General features: G+C 37.6%; 1 protein-coding gene across 1 annotated transcript in view; it reads right to left on the bottom strand.

Moving 5' to 3' along the window:
* Window positions 1-23,155, bottom strand: part of ARHGAP42 (Rho GTPase activating protein 42) — a 136,877-nt gene extending 113,722 nt beyond the window's left edge. Inside the window, exon 1 of the mRNA XM_066544733.1 lies at window positions 22,945-23,155. Coding sequence (XP_066400830.1) covers window positions 22,945-23,098 — 154 coding nt within the window. The 5' untranslated portion in view covers window positions 23,099-23,155. The remainder of the gene's footprint in view (window positions 1-22,944) is intronic.
* Window positions 23,156-23,368: the final 213 nt, after the last annotated feature.

Raw genomic sequence — 23,368 nt, 5'->3', positions numbered from 1 at the left:
TTTTTCTAAATTATATTCAACCGAAGCATTTCTATACAATGAGAGTTTGCTTATTGTCATCCTGTATACTTTTTGACTAAGATCCACTGTAAAGGCCTGAAATATTCCTACATTTCTTCTGTCCTGGAGAAAAATAAATCTTAGAAAACAAGTACATTTCCCTACTTTTATTTCCATTCTCAAATAAATATCATTACTAATTCATCTGCATTCTCAGTATTTTCCCTGTCTGTTGGTAAAACTACTCCATAGTTCTCTATCAGAAAGATCTCAAAGATTCCTAAACTTTTGTTCCTGAAACTTGCTTTGACCCTCAACATACATTCTCTTGCTCCTTGTGGGGATTTTAAATGCTTTTTCATGATCTTCCACATTCTTCCCCCACCCCAAGGATGTTTATTTCCCAGAACAGTGTCAGACTTTTCCAGGGAGTAGGGTCCACATTCCAATATTCTCCCCCCAGACTCTTGCAATGAAACACGGTTTATCAGGCATGCTACGTTATTTCTCACTCCCCCTGGCACATCCCAGCAACACTGAGCAGGCAGAGAAGCACCACAAAAAGGACAAAGAAACTAAGAGCAGATGCTGCCAGAGGTTGAAAAAGCAGAGAGCGATTTCCTGTCTGGCAGCTAGGGAGTTGCCAGAAAAAATATGGGAATTCCCAGATTTTTAGTGAAATGAAAGGTATTGGTGCATCAGATGATCTTATAGTAAGACATGAAAAGACATTTTTCTCTGTTTGTTTTTAATCTTACCATGCATCCAAAGAAATGTTAAAAATACATGTGTCTATTTGCAGACAATGAAATATATGATATAAGACTATAATTAAAGCCTATGCTGCAACACATTCTTAAGGAGCCAGAGTTCAGACTATCTGACCAAGATCAGTTCTGCCAGCTCAGTGCTGTGCACATGTAGAATGAGATCCAATGTCCTCACTAATATCCCTACCCAAATATCTTTCCAGAGAAAAAAATAAAATATAGGATTATTTCTGGTATGAACAGGGAGCTCTAAGAAGCTGCTTCTATGAAATCAAGAATAAATCACTGCAGCAATTATCATGCAGATCCTCAGCTGTAAAAAAATTCTGCAATATATCTTTCAATGCTTTTATGTTCCATGATTTTTACATTAAGTAGATTCTCCTGTTCTGTGAAGAGAGCTGCTCAAAGGAGGATCAGTCCCACTGGCCTGTGCTGGATGGCGGGGGAGGGATGAAAGGAATGAAAGCAGTTATCAAGGCATTTGTAAGTAGTGAGCTCTTGGAACAACATTAGAGTTGAGGGTCATGGGAAACAGAAGCATTGCTCACCCTTCTTCCTGGCAAGTTTTCTGTGCTTGGGCAACAAAGTAAAATGTGTTGTAAGACCAGAAGGAGGAGGAGAGGGAAAAAAATTAAAATGTGTATATTTAGTTTATTTAAAAAAGAAGAAAATATTACCACGTGGCTTTAAAGGAAATGAAACACTTTCCATATGAAATTCTTTCAGGCTCTTAAAGCTCAGGAATACAATGCTTGATTAGATTCTTTTGATCACACAAGTAATACCACAGTCCGATGTACTTCAGTACTGCACTTAATAGGGGTGGGGGTGTGAGAGTTCTAACACACATACACAAACAGATGTTACATTTGTTTAGAGAGTCAGATATGCACTTCCACATATGGAGGGCAGAACTAAGATTCCTAATCAAGCAGAATTTTGTTCAGTGACATTAAATGTCACTAAATGTGTTGACCAAACTTGGCCTAAAGTAAATTTTTTTCCATTCAGCCTACCATACAGCCAGTGCACTATTACACACTGCTTAGCTACTTTTCACTACTTAGAGAATGGATACTAAACACATCAGTTTCATACAGTAAACAAGCTTAACATGCTAGTTTAAACTGTCTTCTCCCTTTAAAATAGGAAAGCAATTCACAAAATACAGATATGAGAGCAGTTTAAAGTCTGATGTCACAATGAAAGCACTTAAAAGTCTTTTAAAGATACATTTTTGAGGGCTTAAATTAAATCACTTGCAGTATCATAAATTCAAAAATCTGTTACCAAAATAACTATATTCTAAAAATGGGTGGAAAAAAGTAACAGCAAAATGAAATATGCTTCATTAACTAATGAAATCCTCGACTACAAATCAGTTTCACCAGGTGAGCTCCTGCTTAAACAAGTCAGAATTAAGTGTTCCCAAGGAGTTTGGGGTTAACTCAAATTTACATATATGAGACTATTTCCTTAACACTTATAGTTTTTACATTTTACTTTCCAGATTTATTGCATTTAGTTAGAGAGAATTATAAATAATCCCTGTAAAATCCAGTATTCATAGGATGTTTCTTTCTATGTATAAAGCCACTTCAAAGAACAGGATCTTTATATTAAAAAAAGAGAGGGAGAGAGAGAGAAATATCGCTCATACTCATTTTACTGGATTTTTTACTTAACTTCTCAGACAAAAATAAGGAATTTGAGTGACTTTCAGCAGAAGCCTGTCTAGTTTCTCTTAAGTCAACTAATTTGTAAGAAGGACCAACTAGCTCTCTACATAGTTCATGTATTATTTTTTTCAAATTTTAATTCTTTGGAATTTTGTTCTACTTTCCTGTCAAAAAAATATGTAGGAACATATGAAAACATCCTCTTGTTATCTTCCTGGCAGAGTGATATCCTTTAATTAATAATCTTACCATCCATTAGTACTAGCAGTGTTTATATTAGGGCATGTGTAATGAGTTCTGAACTAACTACTATCACGAACAAATGAGACCTTGTCATAAAAACAGATATATAATAACTGGGTTGCTTTATTACTCTACACTCAGGCATGGTCAAGAAACATATTAAATTCTAGTAATTATTTGAAATTGGGGGAAAAGACACACATCATTAATGCCAATCCATCAAACCACAAGAGACATGCACTTAAAAACTATACAGAGATTTTGTCTCACTCCTTGACACTGTCTCTTGATATCAAAGGTACAGGGAATGGAGGCATTGGTGGTACGTGGTAAGCAAATGGCAAGAACCCCTTGTTTCAAGAAATGCGCACACAGCAATCTGCCTGAAAGGGTAACTGGGGAACACCAGAGTTCTACAAAATGACAAGCAGTACAGAAATGATGGTTGTTTCCCAAATGGAAACAAAAGGCTGTCTAACAGAGCAAGAAGCAAGCTCAAAACAAAGCAAGAAGATGCTTTTTCTTAACATTTGTAGTTAAATAATGAATCTCACTATAACCAGATACTTTGGATATTAAAAATGTATGTGGGCTCAAAAAAGGACAAGTTCTCAGAAGAAAAATCCACTGAGAGCTATTAAAGACATAAGTAACCCCTTGCTCAGGAAATCTTCAAGCCCCAAACCACTGGAGGCAGTGGAAGCCTCACTGCACTCTGCCTGCTGTTTTTCTCTGCCTTAGACAGTCAGTGCCATGCGTGAGAGAAAAACAGAACCCACAGCACAGCACTCACCCGAATCTAGAGACAGGATGTAACACCAGATAAGCTTCATGTCCAATCCTGCACAGTTGTGCTTATGCTCTTTGTAGAAAGATTTGGACACATATTATGTAATTGCTTCAATGCCTCAAGACACTATTAGCTGATGACCAGCACCTGCTAGTAGGAGGTTATCACTGTCATGGATGAGCCAATCCATGGGGTAAGCCCTCTTTAGCCACCTATCCAGGGCCATCTGCCTGAGAAACAGGCAACAATAGGACAAGGAGCTGAGTTCACACTGAAAAAGCAAGGATCATGAAAATGATGTGTCTTCCTGGCTGAACCACAAGGACACATTCTCCAGTGTATGGGCAATGGCAGGTAGATGAAAGCTGTATTATCTCCAACAGCTCCAGAGCCAGAGGATGTGGGCCATTACACCTTTAGTTATATCCCAAGGCTGTAATTCTTCCAGCAAGGACTTTTTCAGTTATTTGTAATATGAGGTAAACTAAGTATAATTTTTCACAGTAAAAATAACTGCATTAATAAATAAATAGCTGACAAAAAGTTTATTTGGACTACCAAGCACAAATGGCTACAATGAAGACTGATTATAAGCTGAATTCCTTGCAAATGTAAATTATCTTCACCCTTCTCCTTCAAAATGTTCCTAACTTATTCTTAGCATGAGGGCAGTCACTATGTCGACAACTATTACATGACTTTTTTTTTTTTTTTTCCTCAGGGTTCAGTATTGCTCCTTCCTCCTCCCATTATTGCTCACTGCCTAACATCCAAGTCCAGGAATAAACAAGGAATTATCTCAGCCTTCAAGCATGCCAAATCTAGAAAAAATAAAAGAAGTAAATTTTTATGTGATATGCAGCTCTATTATCCTATTTACAGAAGGAAATGCTGAAAGCAAGACTGCCTAAGGCCACACACCCTAAACTAGTGATTAGGCAGGCCCTTCTAGTTCCCTAGGTCCTTGCCCATTATTCCAGATGCCATTCTGTCAAACCAGGAGATGTTAACCAGAGCTGCAACCACACAACTTCTCACACTTCCCTGTCACCACAAAATCTGCAACTTCCTTCTTCCAAGGGGGCACAATTTTGAAAAACAGATTTATATTAAAAGGAGTGAAGACCCCAATTTCATTGAAATAAATAATAGAAAAAAAATAAGCAGCACAACATTATTTTGATCCATTTAATGCAGCCCCTACAGAAGGCTTGGTTACTCCAGTTGCAGCAGTTAGTGCCCTCTGTTTCAACTCAGTCTCCATGAAAAATAAGAACACAAATATGCCTACTTGCTTAACAGCATTTGCTAAACTTTAGTTCAAGCATTTTTAAAAAAATGTAAAAAAGAAGAAACAAAAATGTGACACAAGTATTAAGGTTTGCACAATTAAACTCTAATGTTTCTAAAAGATGTTTCTAGAATATTTTACATCTAAGTTTAATAAAGGATTTTTGCATATATGTTTCCATAAATTTTCAGGTGCTGCAGGATGTTACTTCTCTTTCTCAAAAAACATAAATTTTCACCAGCTAAGATTAATTCCAACTAAGATTTCAATCCAACTTCATCACAGCTCCATCTCAAGAATCAGTATCTGAAGAAATATTGAAGAAAGTGTTTCTTTGCATAGAAGTTCTAGTAGAAACCTACAGAGGTTTTCACTAAGAGAAATGGGAAAAAAATTCCTTCTTTAAAGATACAAAACAACGCTGAAATAGCTGATAACAAAGCTTTTAGAAAATACCCATCCATTTTGTTTCCACACACAATGGCAAAGTCAATAAGAAGTCAATGAATCAATAATTCACTGAGAGAAGGAAGAAAAAAAAAAAAAACAACAGAAACACTTTGAGCCTGAACTAGTTATTTATTCATGAAGGAAAATTTGGTGTTTAAACCTAGAACTGTATTTTTATCCAAAGCCTGACTGCAGAATATCCCTGACCTCACCATAACATTATTTTCCCTCAAGTTTGCTGCAAGAACTTGCACTTGGAGGAGCAGCCTTGCATGCCTCACAGTTTGTTGGCTAGCTGGATTTCCATTCCATTACAGCCTCCCCCTCTCCCTTTTCTCAATGAAAAGTGGCTTAAAGACTTATTTTAAATGCCCAGCAGCACTATGACTTCCGTAGACTCAATTTAACACAAGTGGGAACTTTTCCATGAAAGTATACTTTTCAAAAATCGTGAGAATACTTAGCAAGCTTAAAACCAAACAAGTTCTGTAACTGGACACAATTCTGAAATCATTGATTCCTTTTAAAATGGAACTGGAATTCTCTGTGAAAAGTTTCAGTCTAGACAACATTTGCTATCTACAATGAGCAATACGAACCAAACAAACAGAGTACAAACATGGTAGTCTGGATTTTGGACACTGCCTCCCAAACGCAGATATTTTTTTTCTATGAGCATGTAAAATGCTTAACTGCAATGGATACTCCTTTCAGAGGTCCATGTCTATTGACTGTAATCGTTTTTCCTCTGCAGTTGAACAAGTTCATAAACACAAATCAATGAAGAGTCTCTGAATTACTTGGGAGAATTAATTTAACAGCCAAGCAAAACACCTTCCCAAAATATTCATGTTAGCTTCCTTGACATAAGCAAACAGAGCACATTAAAATATTGGCTGCAAGAGGAGGAAAACATGGCACTTACTAGCTGGGGGAGGGGGTAGGGATGGTGTTTGTTATTTTTAATTATTTTATTTAAAATTACAGCCACCAATAAGTAGATGTTTTTGCAAATATCTTTGGGTCTAACATGCAGGGCAAGACATAGTTTCTCCAAAGTCAATTCTATTTTGTGAATTGTATCGGAATTAAGGATGCCCAATCTATACCTCCTTAAGAGGTATCATAATGACCACTGCTGAGTATTGCAATAGCTCAGCTACTAAGGATTCTGATCCTCTGGCTCCCTAAATATACTAGAGCATCTCTTATCAAGCCAATTATTCATAAAGACAGGCTTGCTAAATCCTTTTACAAGCACCTTGCAACACAAAACAATACTCCTGGGATCTACTCTGCACAGACAAGAGCCCAGAAGACTGAAATAATCTGAGCCACCTCTATGCTAGCTGGTCACTTTCATTACTTAGTGGCCAAAGAGCTAGCAAATTTAACTTTGATATCATACCCTCAAGCTAAACTTATAAATTAATCCTGTGCATTCTGCTGTTAATTCCCACAATGTCTGAAAATAAAATTTAAAAAAAATCACTGTGGAATAATAATTCTAAACTGGGTAAAGACAAGCAAAGACTGCTCTCAAAATTATAGTGGGAAAGAGTAACTATAAATATGGATGAGAGAATCAACATGAAGTTTGACATAAATAGCCTCACTGAGAATTATTTTCCTATTGGATTTGGAGGTCACCAAAATATGCACACAGTTACTTAGAATTAGAACACCCACTAAGTCAAACAAAAACAACTTACAGTGCCAGTTTTTCAGTGATGACACTCAAGGTGCTGATTTTTTTTTGTGCTAATCCTTCCTTCTCCTGTTTCTAACATGAAAAATGAAGCTTCTCTTCACTCAAAGAAAAACACAATCCAATAATAACTCTCAAAAGTTCAGTCTTGGCAAGAAAATTTAGTAAAGGTTTCAGCTTAAGAAGTCTCCTTGAACCAAATTACTCAAGTGGCTAAAAGATTATGCAGCTGCTAACTTCACTACTCGGTATATAGCTTCCCAATAAATACACCTAAAAAATCACTTCATAATTTGTGGGTTTGTCCTACTGCATGAAAAAACAGAACATGTTTCTGGATGCACATAATAGTCAGGTTCTGGTTTTTATCATCTCACCACAGATAAGCAATACCACGAGGTGCTAGCACAACAGCTTTTTGAGTGAAGAGAGATGTATTTCTGAAAAAATCACATTCCATTGAGAATTCAAGAGCATTTAGCTCTTGCTCTTTTATACTTCTGAAAATATCATAAGCAACCTACATAATCCTTATAATATTTTACAGTCTAAACAAATACTTTCATTTAAAGATCAAGGTAGGGCAGTAGTAGAGCTGTAAGGATAGCAGAAGGCTCTTCTTTTAGCTTCAGTTTTGCTAAGTACTGAACTCAGCAAAGTGCATATTCCAGCTGTGTAAAGTATTTATCTTGAAAGAAACACAAGAGGATGTGGGCTTTAAGCCAGTAAAATACTCAATCATCTGGAATATTACAGGACAGACCAACCAAACTGGTTTCACAACTGCCAGGGCACGAAGGCAGCAAGTACTTAACTTAGTTGCCACAGCTTCTTATAACGGAATCAAACTTTAGTAGATTTTCTGTACTAACACTTCTTTTTCCTGCCAAATAATTCCTTTCTGAATCTCCAAGGAGTCTTACTATTCATCAAACCCATCATAAAATCTGGAGATCAAATTGGAAAAAGGGTGTTAACACTGAGTAACATATTTTGCTGCTGATACATGTATTCACAATCAACTTTCATTTTTTCCTTTCTTGAAAAGCAGAAGGGTTTCAGAATCTTAAGTACCAAGAAGGCAAGGTGATAGGGGAAAATAATATTTAGGAAGCACACATTAATGCACATGGCAAAAAAAATTATATCCACATAAAGACGCTATTTACATTAGATTTAATACTCCTTGAAAGATCTTGGGAGTCAATGCAGGCAGTTATTTTATAATATCAATGCAACAATCAGCGACAGTCACAAATATTAAGGCCTAGTAGGGAAAGAATGCCAAAAGCAGAAACTATCACTATTTGATGCATTCTTGCCTTGAATATTCCATGAAGTTGCAAGTTCCATTTCTTGCAATCTAACTCAATCTAACTCAGAATGGGCATTGTAGGGCAGAAAGAAGGTACAAAGGACAACCAGAGGACAGATTTGCTAACTTAAAAGTAGAAACTTAACTAGACTGGAACTTTTCAAAGCAGCTGGGGAGCAAAACCTGAAAGAACAAAGAAAGAAAAGCAAGACCTTAAAAAATAAATATAGCAAACCCAGATGAACAGCACAGGCAATATATACAGACAACAGTTACTACTTCTCATAGAACAAAAATTGCCACTGTCAGATAAAAAAATAAGCAGCAGGCATACAACAAAGGAAACATTTTTGCTCCTGCAGTGCACACTTAAATCATGGAACTCCTCACCTGCTGTCACAGACTGGTGTGGAGCCTAATGGACACCTGGATTTCAATCCAGGTAAGATAAAGCTCTTTCTGAAAAGGAGTTATTTGATGACACTTGGGGAAATTTTAAGCAGAAGGCTACACAATTTAGAGGTTCTCCTTGTCTGACTTATAGAAGCTCAGCACTTCTGTGAGGCTAAATGACTGGCCAGTTTTATTCTGGAGGTCTGAAGGCACAGTGCATGGCTCTGTGAGATTGCACAGATGCTGACACAAATCTAAACTTAAGTATCCTCACAAAATCTGAAACTTGCACTTCAGTAATAATAGGACTTCACTACTGACTACATTAATTTGTTTCATGGGGAAATAATCAGGTTTTGCAGAAGTGCTTATCAATTTATGGGGTTTTGTTTGTTAAAAAAAAAAACAACAAACTTTCCATATACTTGGCATTCAAGCAGAAGCAGACTTCTGAGAGACCAAATTCCATGCTGCAGATCTGGATCTCACCATAAATCCTCCCTCCTAAATTTCTCTGAGAAGCACAAATACAATCCTCACTGGAATGAATGGGGAGTTACAGAAGTATTAGACTTCATATTTAAAGAGCCAACATACTTTGAATAAAGTTTAACAAAACAGTATGACAAAATGTCTGCTGGCAGTATGATGTACAGCAGCATAAAAAATTCTACTGCACTGACAGTAGGGATTACCTGAACAATCTGTTTAGCTTCAGAAAAAAATAAACGCCTCTTTTAATAAAATATACTAATCAACTGTTTTAAGATCCCACTCCTATACTAAAAAGTGTCTGTTTTATAAGTATCCAAATCAAACAAAGTAAAATTGTAGTTCAAATGTTTAAAGTGGTATTTAATGCTTTTATAGATAACAACTTTTTTTAAAAATTTCAACCTAAAGGCATATGTAGAAACTGAGATGGAAGTGAAATGCCCCGTAACACTTAACAGACATTTAAATTACTCAACACCTGCTTATATACAGAACAAAACTAAAGTACTATTTATGGAAAAATATAGAAGTTAAAGATAAGTCTCTCAAAATCACAGGTTATATTTTACCGTGGGATAACGGTGACAAGAAGAAAGGCAAGACCTTGGCATACAACTGGATTAACTTTGATATCTGCCCAGAATCCAGACATGGGAATGATACACAGAAACTTCAACTCCCACTGGTGCAGAACCTCATGGTCTCTGCCCATCTTCACTGCACTCAGCCTCTTTTGCATATCCCACAAAGGGGAAGTGGGATCAAGATTTATGTCACTTAATAAGTTTTAAAAAGATATCCAGACCAACCAACCAACCAACCAACCAAGAAAATATCAAGCCACTAAAACATCATCCCCCCCAACCCATTCACTAGTAAGAGTAACACTGCTGTCTTGTGTTTTATTCCATCTGTACAAATGCATTGCTGTTCAAGTGCCATTTTGATTTACAAAGGAACAAGAGAAGTGTTTGTCAAAATATCATGGATTCCTTTGGGAACATTAAGAAAACATTGCAAAACTGATGTTCAACCCAGCAACACAGTACTCAGAGCTCCATAATGACTCGTCAAGAGAAGTGACAAAAGTAGGCATTCAAGGGAGTTTTTATTGTGAAACAGTCTTGAAGTCTCAAGGTGCATTGACAACTCTGGCTTCTCATAAAGAGCATCAGAGAGGCTCTGGAGCATCAGTGAGGAGTTGTGACAGCATAATGCATATTTCACTGACAAACTATTTGGAAGCTGTCAGAAAGCTGTTGGAGAAAAAAAATCCACATGATCTGCAATGCCATTTTAGTAAATTTAAGATGATTACCATTCCCAGGGAGATTTGGGATATGCTGCATTAAGAGACAAGAGTAAAACTAAATGAACCAACAAAATAAAGAATTGCATTATTGCTGTGCTGTAGCAGTGCAAACAGAATAAGAATAAACATTTTAACCTGCTGTATTTCAACAACACAGAGAAGGCACGAAAGAGAAAAAGTAGCACTATGTAAAGTTATCAATATTGTATGAGAATATAAAAAATGGAAGTTCCTAGGTTGTGTGGAACTAAAGGAAATCAGCAGATCCTGTGAATTTGTGAGTTTAATTTATTTAGACCAGAGACCAATGTGTCTCTAGGATTACAGAGAAAAAAGAATGGCAAAAAAATGTACTTTTACAAAACTTGTAATTTTTCACTTCTCAATTAGACCTGAAAAAATTTATTGAACATGACCTTAACATTTTTATCTTTCATCCTGCAATCTGGGGATAAATAAAAGATGGTAAGACTTAGACGAACATCCCAGCAGTTCATGGGAAAATGAGTTGCGTCATGCTGGCTGGGATGCAGAAGATGGCATCTTCAACCAGCTAAGCAACAGAAGCTATAGCTTAAAGGGCAAACTGAAAATTCTGTATGAGTGAATCAGGAAATCTCTCAGCATACAAAGAAGATTTGGCTATGTAAACAGGAAATATCCTGCTGTGTCTAAACGCCTCTTCATAAAATGAAATATTTTGGATTTCTCATTTGACCTTAGGCTCCCAAACAGTACAAAGATGCAGCAGCTCTAAGCTCACGTAGCAAAAGGCCAACCATACTGACTGTATTTGTGAGAAATCTTTGTTAAGTCTATTGCCAAGCTTACATTTATGCCTACAAGAATCAGCTGAGATACACCTCTGTATTCTTATGTCAGTTTCCAATTAAACCAGCCATGGTAGTAGACAACAAAACACCGTATACACAGGAACTGTGAGAATGTTAAGGTTTTTTAAGTAGTTCAGACCATATCTATCTCAACAGGATAACAAAGCTAAGCTATTAAACGCATTTTCCTGACATTAAGGATCTTTGAAAAATGTTAAGTTTGCTGCCTTTACGTACCTGTAAGACAGCAACTTTAGCTGAACCTATTTAGTGCCTGTATATATGAAAAGAAAGATAGTATTACTATCTTCAACTATTTGGTTTTGTTTCAATGTATATTTCCACAGGCATGTACATATACTAAAATAATACAGTCTAGTGTTCAAAACTAAGAAAGAGGAAAGAAAAAAAAAGACAAAACAACAAAACTAGACACCAAAAACATCCCCCCCAAGAGAGTCACTACAGCATAGCACCTCTGTTTTGAATCACAACATTGATACCAAAGTAAAGAGTACCAGAAGGAAACATCTGAGGCCTTACTTGCAAGTATTTTAAACACGAAAAACATTAAACTAAAGTATAATGTCTCAAGGATGTATTCTTCACAGATTTCAAAGTTTCACTCACACATGTACATTCAAGGAATGTAACTTCATTACTTGCAAGTAGACTGAAAACATTTCTTTTTAAGGCAAGAAAAAAAATGTGATCAACAAGCCCTACTATCCTGACCAGGAGTTTCAGGATTTAGTACTTCAAGTCCAACAGGTATAAGTGAACAAGACTTCAACTTAGGGAAAAAAAAATCCAAACAATTTAAGATTTTCCAGCAATGAAGAGTCCATTATAGTCTTAAGGAAGCATCTTACTAGCTCTGCAGTTGCAGGTTTATAATCTCAATTTGTATAGCTTCTGCCAACACTTGGATCTTCATTCACCTTGGTCTCTTAGCAAAACCTCCCATCAATAATTTTTCCTTTGATATAAGTAAAAATATAAATATAAACACAAAAATATATAAATATAAATAAATCTTTAACTTTCAGATTAAGTAATAGTGAAAAATGGTGCTACATGGTGTTTGTGGTCTTCAAGAAGCTGAGGCATGTTGATATGCTCTTCAAATGTTCAAAAGGGTCTTCTTTGTGCCTTCACAATTTTTCAGCATTCTCCAGAAAACAAGCAGCAGGACCAGACTCAACATCCATAAATACAAAAACTCTCCATAAAATCCTTTAACTGATACTTGCAGTCATACTTCTGGCATCTGTCAGCCTGCAAGCCCATGTTCACCTTATTAAACGTACTCATCTTCCTCTCCACCAGCCAGTTACTTTCCACAGTCAGTGTTAGCTGCCCTGTAGGCATGCCACATTTGCTGTTTCTTGACTTGCTGAAAATGTTCCCAAAAAGATTATGCAAGGACAACAAAGAATGATTTGCTGTGATTCTAACAATTTTCAACTCTCAAAAAAGAAAAGCATGTTTCCCACAGAAGTCTCACCACACTTCAAGAAGCAAGGGAATTCCCTCTAAAAACCAGAGTGAAGCACTGGCCATTATCAAGAAGAAAATATGTTGAGAACCTGCAGTGCATGTATTTCCTTGCTACTTCAGATGAACTAACTTACATTAATAAATTTATCAAATTAAGGTAACAAGTTCTCATATCCAACCTCTACAAAAGTAACCAGTCAGTAATTCCTAGACAAAGACCTATGAGTAAAAAAACATCTAATCAGGCATTCATGATGCTTACCAAATTACTGTTAGTTTTTCCAATTTGCACTGTTTTTCCTTAGTTTTAACGAACAGGCTTGGTCAATAATATGCTGAAACTGGGAGAGGAAACAAAAAACAGGAGAGGGGAAGAAGTAGTACTAGCCATATTTCATTTCAGTATCTGCAAATAGTTAATCAAAAATTAATATTCCCAAAGATTTTAACCCCACCTACTTGCAGCTTAAACCAACTCCTGCTTAACCAGATCTGATGCCAACTGAAAGCAGCGATTATTTTCCTCAGGTCTGTTTTGTACTATTGGACCTTTGCCTGGTTCCTACTCTCTGCCTCTTCAAAGCACAACTCAGATGGAGAAACCAACCCTTTAAGTGCTGAGAATGCCAAAGCCCAACTCTTGATGGCACTGACTTGTATGCAAATAACACATACCATGAGATAAGATTCACAAAAGCATCTCTGAGTACTCAGAACAAAATAAATTTTTTATTATATGCCAACTACTACTTTTCATTAAGAAGCAATTAGTTAATTTTTCTTTTTCTGTATTAAAACAGACTCTTCATAGAAATATGGAAATTAGTGCAGCTTCATAGACATCTTCCTGAGCTGGAAGAGACCCACAAGGGTCATCAAGTCCAACTCCTGGCCCTACATAGGACAAGCCCAAGAATCCCAACGTGTGCCTGAGAACATCGCCCAAGCACTTCTTGAACTCTTGGAGGCTTGCTACCATAATTGCTTCACTGGGGAGTCTGCTCCAGTGCACAACCACCCTCTGGCTGAAAAAAGTTTTCCTAATATCCAAGGTAAAATATTTTATAAATACTTTTTATTTACCCTAAAAGGTAAAATAATTGACAACACTTTACAAATGAACAGATGTATTTTTACACATATATGTTTTAGCAGGATAAATACTCAAGTACTCTCTCAAATACTCTCAAATTCTCATAACTTCTGTTTATCCCCAGAATAAGGGGATTTTACCACTCCTAGAGTAAAGCTCAAGTCTTACTCATTTCAAGGTTTCCTGGAAGGTAAGTGACATGGCTCCACAGCTCCCCTGTGTATGTAGGCTAACTGGTAACTCACAAGAGGAGCATGGAAAGGTATTTAGTTTTTTTTCTTGAAGTATCATTATACAGCTTGTTTTAATGGCAGTGGTATTTCTAGACATGAAAAGGTTCAAAAAGGGAACTTTTTTTAAATTGATAACCTCGGGCTCAGAGCAAGCTTTTTCAAAGCAGGAAGTTTCTTCTGCATGCTCCCTGCAACTTATAAATAATTTCAGGCTTAGAGGAAAATCACCCCTCTAAAATATTCATGGATTTAAAGTAACAGTTTATAGAAATAGTAAATTCCACAGAAGATGAGTTCTTGTGTTCTCTCTACTTCTACCTCTCTCAACTCCTCCTCATCCTTTGTAAACAAAGGTTAAAGGTAAAAAGCCAGAAAAGGGTGAGAAGATGGAAGGAATGAAATGCAAACTTTCTGAATAGCATGGTCCCAGAGCTCCAAAGGCTTTGACATTACTGATAATCTAGGCAGGTTTTTGAACATCAACATGACCTACCACAACATTGCAAATCTCTCTGCTCTTCTATTTAAATATGACCTGCACTTTTAAGAACTGTGGCTTTTAAGAACTGATCTGCCCATATTTACACTGACATTTGGCCACTTCTTGAAATTAATCTCATTTTTACAGCAGAAGAAAAAAAAAATCCAGTTATCTCTTCTTGTGCATTTTCAATTAGCAAACAAAGAACTTAACTCAAAAGGAAATGTCTTTACTAGGAATCCCTACTTCCTGTATTGTGGGGTTTTTCTGTGCATGGTGGTGAGACAGTGGCAAAGGTGAGAACTTGGAGAAAAAGAACAAAGATGATTTTTATATTTGATAATTTTCTAGAAGGAACCAGGTTCTTACCCAGGCATTTTTGTGCAGAAAGCAGCATGAAGGGGTAATCACAAAAAAATTATATCCTTAACAGAAGTCTAAACAGGTCAGCTGAATGACCACTTCATCTAAGATATACTGTAAAAGAATTAAAAGCCTTTGCAACTTTTTAATGATTAATTCCCCTATTCTTTTCCTAAGTTCACCTGTCCCCATGAACAACAAAACAAGTCTCAGTCATCAAATGCCTAGACTGCAGCTGCTTGTTAGAAGGGGAACCAAAATGTTTCTCTTCCAAAGGCAGAAGCACTGAAAGCACTTGGAGAAGAGCTTTACTGGGTTTACACGACAAGGTAGAGGTGGAGGAGGAGAGCAGAGGTGGCTTCTGCGAGGAGACATCAGAAGCTATCTCAGACAGATGGTTCGACAGAATCAAATCACAGAATCACAGAATACCAGGCTGGAAGGGACCTCAAGAGTCATCCGGTCCAACCTCTTGGCAAAATCACAAATAGATTCTTCTTATTGTTACCTATTTTATTTTTCATGATGTTTATTTTACTTACAAGCTTTTATAGTAGAAAATTAATCCTAATGGTGATACCTACTTTGATTTACATAATATCTTTCTGAGACCAAGAGTACCTTTGTAAACAGACACTATTACCCACATCTGGCATGCAAACCTCTCTTTAATCAACTTGCAAATCAACTAACATGAGCAACATGAGAACAAATCACATGACCGAGGCATTGCAGCACCTTGTATCCTGCTTTAATATTGAGCTAAAAGAAGACAAGACTTCTTAAGACATACAGCATTTCCATACTGTTTTGCCATGTCTGAATGATATTAATCAAAACACCAGAGTGCAGTAACACGTTTAAGCTTTTGTATCCTGTGAAATACAAGTTTGCATAATTCAGAAGAGGGAAGTGATTTAAATTGATAACTTCTAACTAATCTGAAAAACTACACTGTAACGTAGCCTGGAGTTTATAACCTGCTGTGAAATATACCTTTCTAATGAAAGCTATTTGCACTTCACAGGGTGCCAATGGGAGGTTACATTACTGCCCAACAGTACTTCAATTCAATATTAATATGGAAGAAGGTCAAGTTATTTTTCGTCAGTTTAAATATGTACTTCATTGCTACTGCCTGTAAGATCCTGAGACTTTTTCACCTTTAATCATACACTTGAGGAATCCATAGCACTACACAGTCAAAAGACCATAAGCATTGATTTGATTTAATGATTGATGTTCTCACAGAATATGGAAAGATAAAACTTATGAAAACTATTATACTAGCTTTGTTTTCCCTACTTTTAGAGCTCTTGAAAACTTAAAAGTCAATTTAAAAAGGCATAGAAAAGAGCTACCAAAATGACCAAGAAACCAGAGAACCTCTTAGAAGAGAGGATGTGAACAGCCTGTTCACTCCAGCAAAAGGATGTGATTATTCACCAAGCAAATCCAAGTAAACAACAATGCTGAGTGAAAGGAAAATTAGCATAAACAAGTTTGAAATTCCAGATTAAATTTAATTTTAATGAGTTATCCAACTCTCAGAGTAACAAGGTTCTAGAACAGCCTTCTAGCAGAAATAGAAAGAATAAAAATTGTTTTTAAAATGGAGCTTGACAAGTAGGGATTACATTATGTAATACTAGCAGAAGACTGGATGTAATTAAGTAAATCCATGGCACCAAATTTCTCTATATTCCAGATTTATTTATAATTACAGTTTTGAGAAAAGGAAAAATAGAAAAGGCAAAGATATAGCACTGGCTTACTTATTCAGTAGGAAGAAGGACTGTATTGTCCTCTGTATTTTTTTTTTTTGAGAGGATGAATATGAAGTTATTTACTATTACAGGAAACTGCAAATTGCTGTAGCACTTCTGCCCACAAAAAACCCAAGAGATCTGGACAAGTTCAGTGACCACAGCATCATATTTTCCATTGTAGTAAAGACAATATTCCTGAAGCAGCTGGTCTCTTATTAATAGAATTCATTTATCTTATTCATAGCAAATGAAGCACACAGTAGACAATGAGCCAACTGGCCCATTCAGAAACAGATTAAATTTGACCTTTTAAAGAAATCAGTTTAAAAATCCTAATTAAAAAAAAATCCACAATATTTTTTTCAAGCAGAGATATCATTTCATATGGCACTTGAAACTTGAAACTCTCCTTTGGTAGTCTGACATAATCCAATTACCAAGTTTCTCTAAAGAATACCAGTTTCAATATTAAGGCTTAAGAACACCCATGTTGAGTCATTCAAGGTCTTTGTTAATACAGTAATCATTACTGACAGTATGGAAATTCACTTGCAGGTACTACTGGTTCCAAATTAAACATCATATGATGGCCAGAAAATAATGCTCTGTAACAGTCTGCTACATCCTGATATTTGTTTTCTTCACATATATTTGGCTAAAGATAATATGATACAGACTGCAGCTGCTTTAAGCACTAGAGGAAGCAATTAAGATCCTTCTCTGGCCACCAACCAGCTTACTGTTGGTATCTCTGCATAAAAGGCAGAACACTGTTAGAAATGTTTTTGACAGTTACATCCATAATCCATAGATACTGCAGACACCATGTGAGGTTGCACAGGACCCTACAAATGCCTATCAGAAGTAACAGGACAGCAATGGAACAGATAACTTCAAACCCAAAACCTAATGGCAATGAGTAAGTTTCAATTTCCTTTAAGTGGGATAAAAGAAAATGTAGTTTCTCCCTGTAAATACTAGGTGTAGGACAGGGCAGAGGTAGGCATGATGACCACGTGCGCTCCATGAAGCAGCTGCTGACTGTCATGAATGCTTACTTACTAAGTACGTGTGACTCTGGGAATATCCCAGAACAACACAGATCATATGGTTCAGTTTATTTAGCATCATATCTTTATGTATAGCAATACTACGAGGGAAATATTTTTTTTTTTAATTGGGAATAATGTACTTAGGGACTAAAAAATATAAGCTACAGCTACATAAATAAAGGAGAGTGACTGCTATCAAACTTCAGCAGTCAGTATTCAGTCTTGCTTCACTTAGATCTGGAAAAGACATTGCAAAGACATAATCTTATGAAAATATGTGAGGCAAAGATATCTGGGAAAATGCATCTCTCTGGAAAGATACAAACGCTTTGTTTTTTCATGAAAAAAATGAATTCCCAAAGAGATAAAAAGATCATAAATTCTTATGCTGTAATTTTGTCCTTTTTTTTTTCCAGGGAGCTAATCCCCAAAATTTCCTTGTGTATAAACAGGTTCATCACTGTATTTTTATTATTAGGTTTAGTAGAGAAGTGAATCATTCCTGAAAACCCTGAAATATGCCAAACAACTTAAGAGTCTTTTTATATGAGAAATTTCAATAAAACCCTGGTAAATAACATCCCCTTGCACAAGGCAGTATTTCCATCTTGTGTCTGTTTCTCCTTGTGTCAAGTAATAAAATAAAACTAATGACTGCTACTAAATTACAAAATCCTAAAGATATCTGCTAAATCTTATTTATATTACACGTATATATAACACCACATCTCTGCATTGCTATTTGCATCATTCTAAGACACTTGAAAAAGTATAGTATTACTTAAAACAGTTGTAAATATACTTAACTTTCAACCACTTAACCCAAAACTTAGGCAGCTCTCATCTTCAAATATGTGAATTTGACAAGACTTAAGATGAAGAGGGCCTCAAAAATCAGAGGGAGAAACAAAGGCTTCTGCACACACTGAGCTGTAAGGTCACCTGTACAAGATGAATGTCACTTTTCTGGATTGTTAAATACAATATTCATTAACTTTGGCAAGTCAGTAGGCCTATTATGGAAATTAAAAGTATACAAGTAATTCTGTAATGGAATTTCCTATATAATCTATAGGACAACACCCTAGACTAGGTTGCATTTTCGGAAGATAACTACAAAGAAATTATGAAGCACATGACTGGAGTAAGTACAGGGGAAACCAGACTTGATGTTTTAATTGAAAACAACCTAGAATGAACACAAAGGAAAAATATCAATTCTGCCTTAAGAGTCATTCTACAGCTGGACCTCACAATGTGAATCATTTAGGCATATACACTTTCAACATGCACCTGAAAGATCTACTAAATTAGGTAGCTGAAGAAATTATGAACTCACCAGTTACCTAATAATCAAGAAGGTCAGTTGTAACAGGAAACCATTTGTTCTATAAAGTTTTTTACCCTCTTAATTCCTAAGTTAACAACAAAAAACCCCTCTTCTGGGAGCACTAAAAGATTATATGCTTCTACTTAAATGTGCCTATCCACAGGGCTAAAGCTCTGTCAAAAGATAAATTTTTAATATAATAGGCATTACATCTTACATGCATAAACTAAATCTTTCAAGAGATAGTAATGCATTTAGTAGCTCAGCTGATTTGAAAAAAGAAGTGTAGTCCATCAGTATAAATACTAATTGTAGGGCAAGGCTGAAGCTGGCACAGTGGCCATGCAGATGGGATGCTAACATCTAGCTAAACTGAAACATATCATCTGTGTTGCCCTGGGCTACTCACAGAATCCCGCTTATTTAGAAAGACAATGAAACAGTGCGAAAAATGCTAGGAAAAAGATGCTGAGGATTTTACATCAATTCTGGTTTTATCAGTTCCCACTGTATTCACAATAGTCAACTGCTGCTTCATGGAACACAGTACTACAGCTCTGCATGCCACCTTGGAAAGCAGCACTCTCCAGAATTAACGTAGCAAAACCACATTAAAATAAAGTCTGACTCATTTTGGGACCACTCCAAATAAAATGCAAAATATTTGCATACTACCTTGAGCATATTTGTTCTATCTTCAATTTATGTGGAATCTGCCAGGTATTTATAAACATTGCATTGTTACAGTAACTTGAATATTTGATTGTGAAAATATTAAAATTTTGTAACATTTGTCATACAGAAGTTTAATTTTTCCTGAAAAACCATGGACATGCTGTCATTTCATATAATAAAACTTACACATAGCAACCTTTAGAATAATATTGTGTTTTCTAACTGTATTAAGTCAGTTTCACTGTCTCTTCTCTAAGCATGGTCAGGGTGACATATTCCAAAACTCATTTCCATTGAAGCTCTACAGCACAGTCCATTTTTTTTTTACCCCATCAGAACTGATCCTACAAAATGATGTGTAAATAAAAATGCTAGATCACCTAGAGATAAAACTTGGTAAATAATGCCTGTTTTGTTTCTGGGTTTTAAGGTTATTAAATATTCAAAAATCAAATAATAGAGTTATCACTGAACTTAACTACTTCACAATTTGATTTTCAAACACATTTTAAGAAATTTGAAAAAAATAAAAGGCTTGTGTAAGTATTTTACACTTCACTGATTTTAAAGGTGAGTAGGAGCCACTAATTTGCTTAAACAAGTCAAATTTTTGTGCTCTAGAAATATACAATAGTGCTACTTGCTATAACAGGTACACTGTCCTTGCAGCATCTACAACAGAGTCTTTAGGAGCATAAGTCTAGGATTTCTAAATTGTTGAGAAAAAATCCAAACTTTTTCTCAGCAGTCCTAACACAGGAATTAAGGCAATATTCTATAGAAGAATGACACAGCCATGAAATCAAGGCATTTGAAATGAACAAGAGGACAAAGATTTCTTACTATACCAAAACAAACTTTACTTTTCTAAGGCTAAAAGACACAACATTCTAGATCTGTATATAGGATACATTCTAGATCTGTATATAGGATACAATTTGTGTCAAATAGAATAACATTTGAACTAAAAGGTTTGAAAAATCATGAGAACTTACAAATTAAGAAGTCATTACTTGAGATAGAATTTTTATTCTAAATCCTGCAAGGACTCATAAGTGCTCTCCCCAAAACTAATGGGATTACTCACTTCAGAATCAGGGCTTAAATTACTTCTCAAATACAATATTTGTTCTACTGCAATGTGTGTTTGACAATCATAAACTGGCTTGTGGTGGAAGGGACCTTAAAGATGATCAAGTTCCAAACCTCCTCCCATAGGCAGGAACACCTCCCACTAGACCAGGTTGCTCAAGGCCCACCCAACCTGGCCTTGAACTTTTCCACAAAAGGGGCATCCACAGTTTCTCTGGGCAACCTGTTACAGAGTCTCAGTAGCCTCACAATGAAGAATTTCTCCCTAATATCCAATCTAAACCTATCCACTGCATTACCCCTTGGCCTATTCACTGCAAACCCTTGTAAAAGTCCCTCTCCAGCTCTTGTATTTCTCTCTTTAGTTGCTGGAGAGCTGAAGGAAGGTTTTCCCAGAGCCTTCTCTTCTCCAGGCTGAACAGCCTCAACCTCTCAGCCTGTCTTCAGACAGCCTAAGAAGAAAGTTGTGCTTGTTCATATTTGATCTGGACCCAAAAGCGGTCAGCTCTCAGTGCTAGTCTAGGTCAAAAAAGTACTCATGTGGTATCCTAATCTGTCATTACTATTTTTTGGACCAGGTTTGTAATAGTAAGCTTTTACTACTAAAAACAAGGTCAAACTTTCTGTTACACAGAGAAAGCTTTTAAGCAACAAGAAAGGCTTAAAGTATAAATAAACTTTTTTGCCTATAGAGAAAAAAATATGTTTTCAGAGATACAGATAGACTGATACACACACACACACACACACTAGCGCTATTTCTGTGTAATTGGTCATCTCACATCCTGTGGGCATGGGTTCAGGAATTTATTAAATTTAATATAAATTCACATAAGATGTTAGCTTGTACCCAGCTACTCACTAAAACTTAGATGTGCCCAGAAACACATGCATCTATATGAAAAAACTCTGAAAAAGGCAGTAGCTGCTTTATGTAAACACAATGCTGTAAATATACAATTGATGCATGAACAAGTACAATTCAACCCTACTGCTGGGCAAACAAAATCCTCACAATTTTTACCTCCTAGGTAAGGACATAAACTTTGGCTTTGGACTGCGGGTCAGAAACAGTTCTTAAGAGCTACAGAGCTCAGAGTAACACCTGTTCCCCATCCACATAACAAACAGTACTGTTACTCGACAAAAAATGACATACCGTGACAATGTGGCAGATATTTTTAAGGATTAAAGCGATTTTTTCTTTTTACTATCTCATGTTGCAAAAAGAGAGTTACTTCTCTGCTCTCCGTGAAGGAAAACTTTGGGCAAAACAGGTGAGACATCCAAAGCGAGTTAAAGACAAGAAGTGGGTGGCAAGGTTTACAGGACGGGAGGACAAACCGAGTCTAGTGGCGCTCCTGGGCGATTCCCAGCTTTCACTTCATGATCTTCAGAGCATGACTGCTGTTTTCATGCCCCAGAAAGCTGTCACTGCTCAACTCACAGACCTTTAAAAGCACTACGCTATTCGTGTTTCTCTGCTCTCAGAACTTTCAAAATACATAAAAGTTCATCTACAACATGAAGACTCGACAGGATGGGGGGGAAAGATATAAACTCTCGCTATAAATCCACTTCATTATGTCACTTTGCCCACTTATTACGAATATCTTCGTTATATGCAGACACTCAACTAGTAGCCAGCGTGCCAAAAAGAGACCCCACCGCAACACTCCACGCCTGGTCCGTGGGGTTCAGCGATCTACACGGCGACTTTCCACCCCAGCCCCGACCCCGGGCTCTGCCCGCATCCCCAGGCGGGACCACCTGGCCCGTCCGCGCCCCGGCGGCGCCCACGCTCTGCCCGCGGCCCCGGCGGGGAGGGCGCGGCCGGGCCCCCGGGCCGAGGCAGGGCCCGCGCCGCCCCCGCTCCCCCGGGACACCCACCCGGCCCCGCCGCGGGCGAGGCGAGGCGAGGCGGCGGGGAGCGAGGAAGGGAGGGAGCGGGGCAGAGAAAGTTGAGGAGGCTCCTTTCGGCGGCTGCCGGCAGGGGAGCCCGCGCCCGGCGCCCATTCAAACAAAAGAAGACCCTTCTCCTGCCAGCCACCGCCGGTCCCACCGCCCGACTCACTTCGCAGGGCCCCGATGAGGAGGCTTCCGTCCTTAATCAGCTCCTTGATGAACTTGTTCGTCCTCTCCAGCTCGATCTCGTGACACTTGAGGCGCTCCCTGAAATCCGGGCTGTCCAAGTAGGAGTCGCTGAACTCCAGCGTGGGCAGCCCCATGGCAGCGGTGGCGGCCGCAGCCCCCCGGCCGGCGGCGGAGGGAGGCAGGAACGGAGGGAGGGCCGCGCCGAGAGACGGTGCCGAGGGCAGAGGGGAAAGCGGGGGAGCGGCGAGACGAGGCGCGGCCGCCGCCTCCCCGGAGAAGCTCCCGACCCGCCGCACCGGCCCGCTGGCAGCGGAGGCGGCGCGCTCCGGCCGCTGTCACCCAGCTACATCGCTGTCCGCGGGACACCGCGGGCTCCCAGCGCCGCCGCCGCTCCGCCGCTTCCG

This window comes from Molothrus aeneus, chromosome 2, assembly GCF_037042795.1.
Source record: "Molothrus aeneus isolate 106 chromosome 2, BPBGC_Maene_1.0, whole genome shotgun sequence".
Taxonomy (NCBI): Eukaryota; Metazoa; Chordata; class Aves; order Passeriformes; family Icteridae; genus Molothrus; species Molothrus aeneus.
Note: the sequence above shows the minus strand (reverse complement) of the source record. Positions and strands in the feature narration are given on the sequence as shown.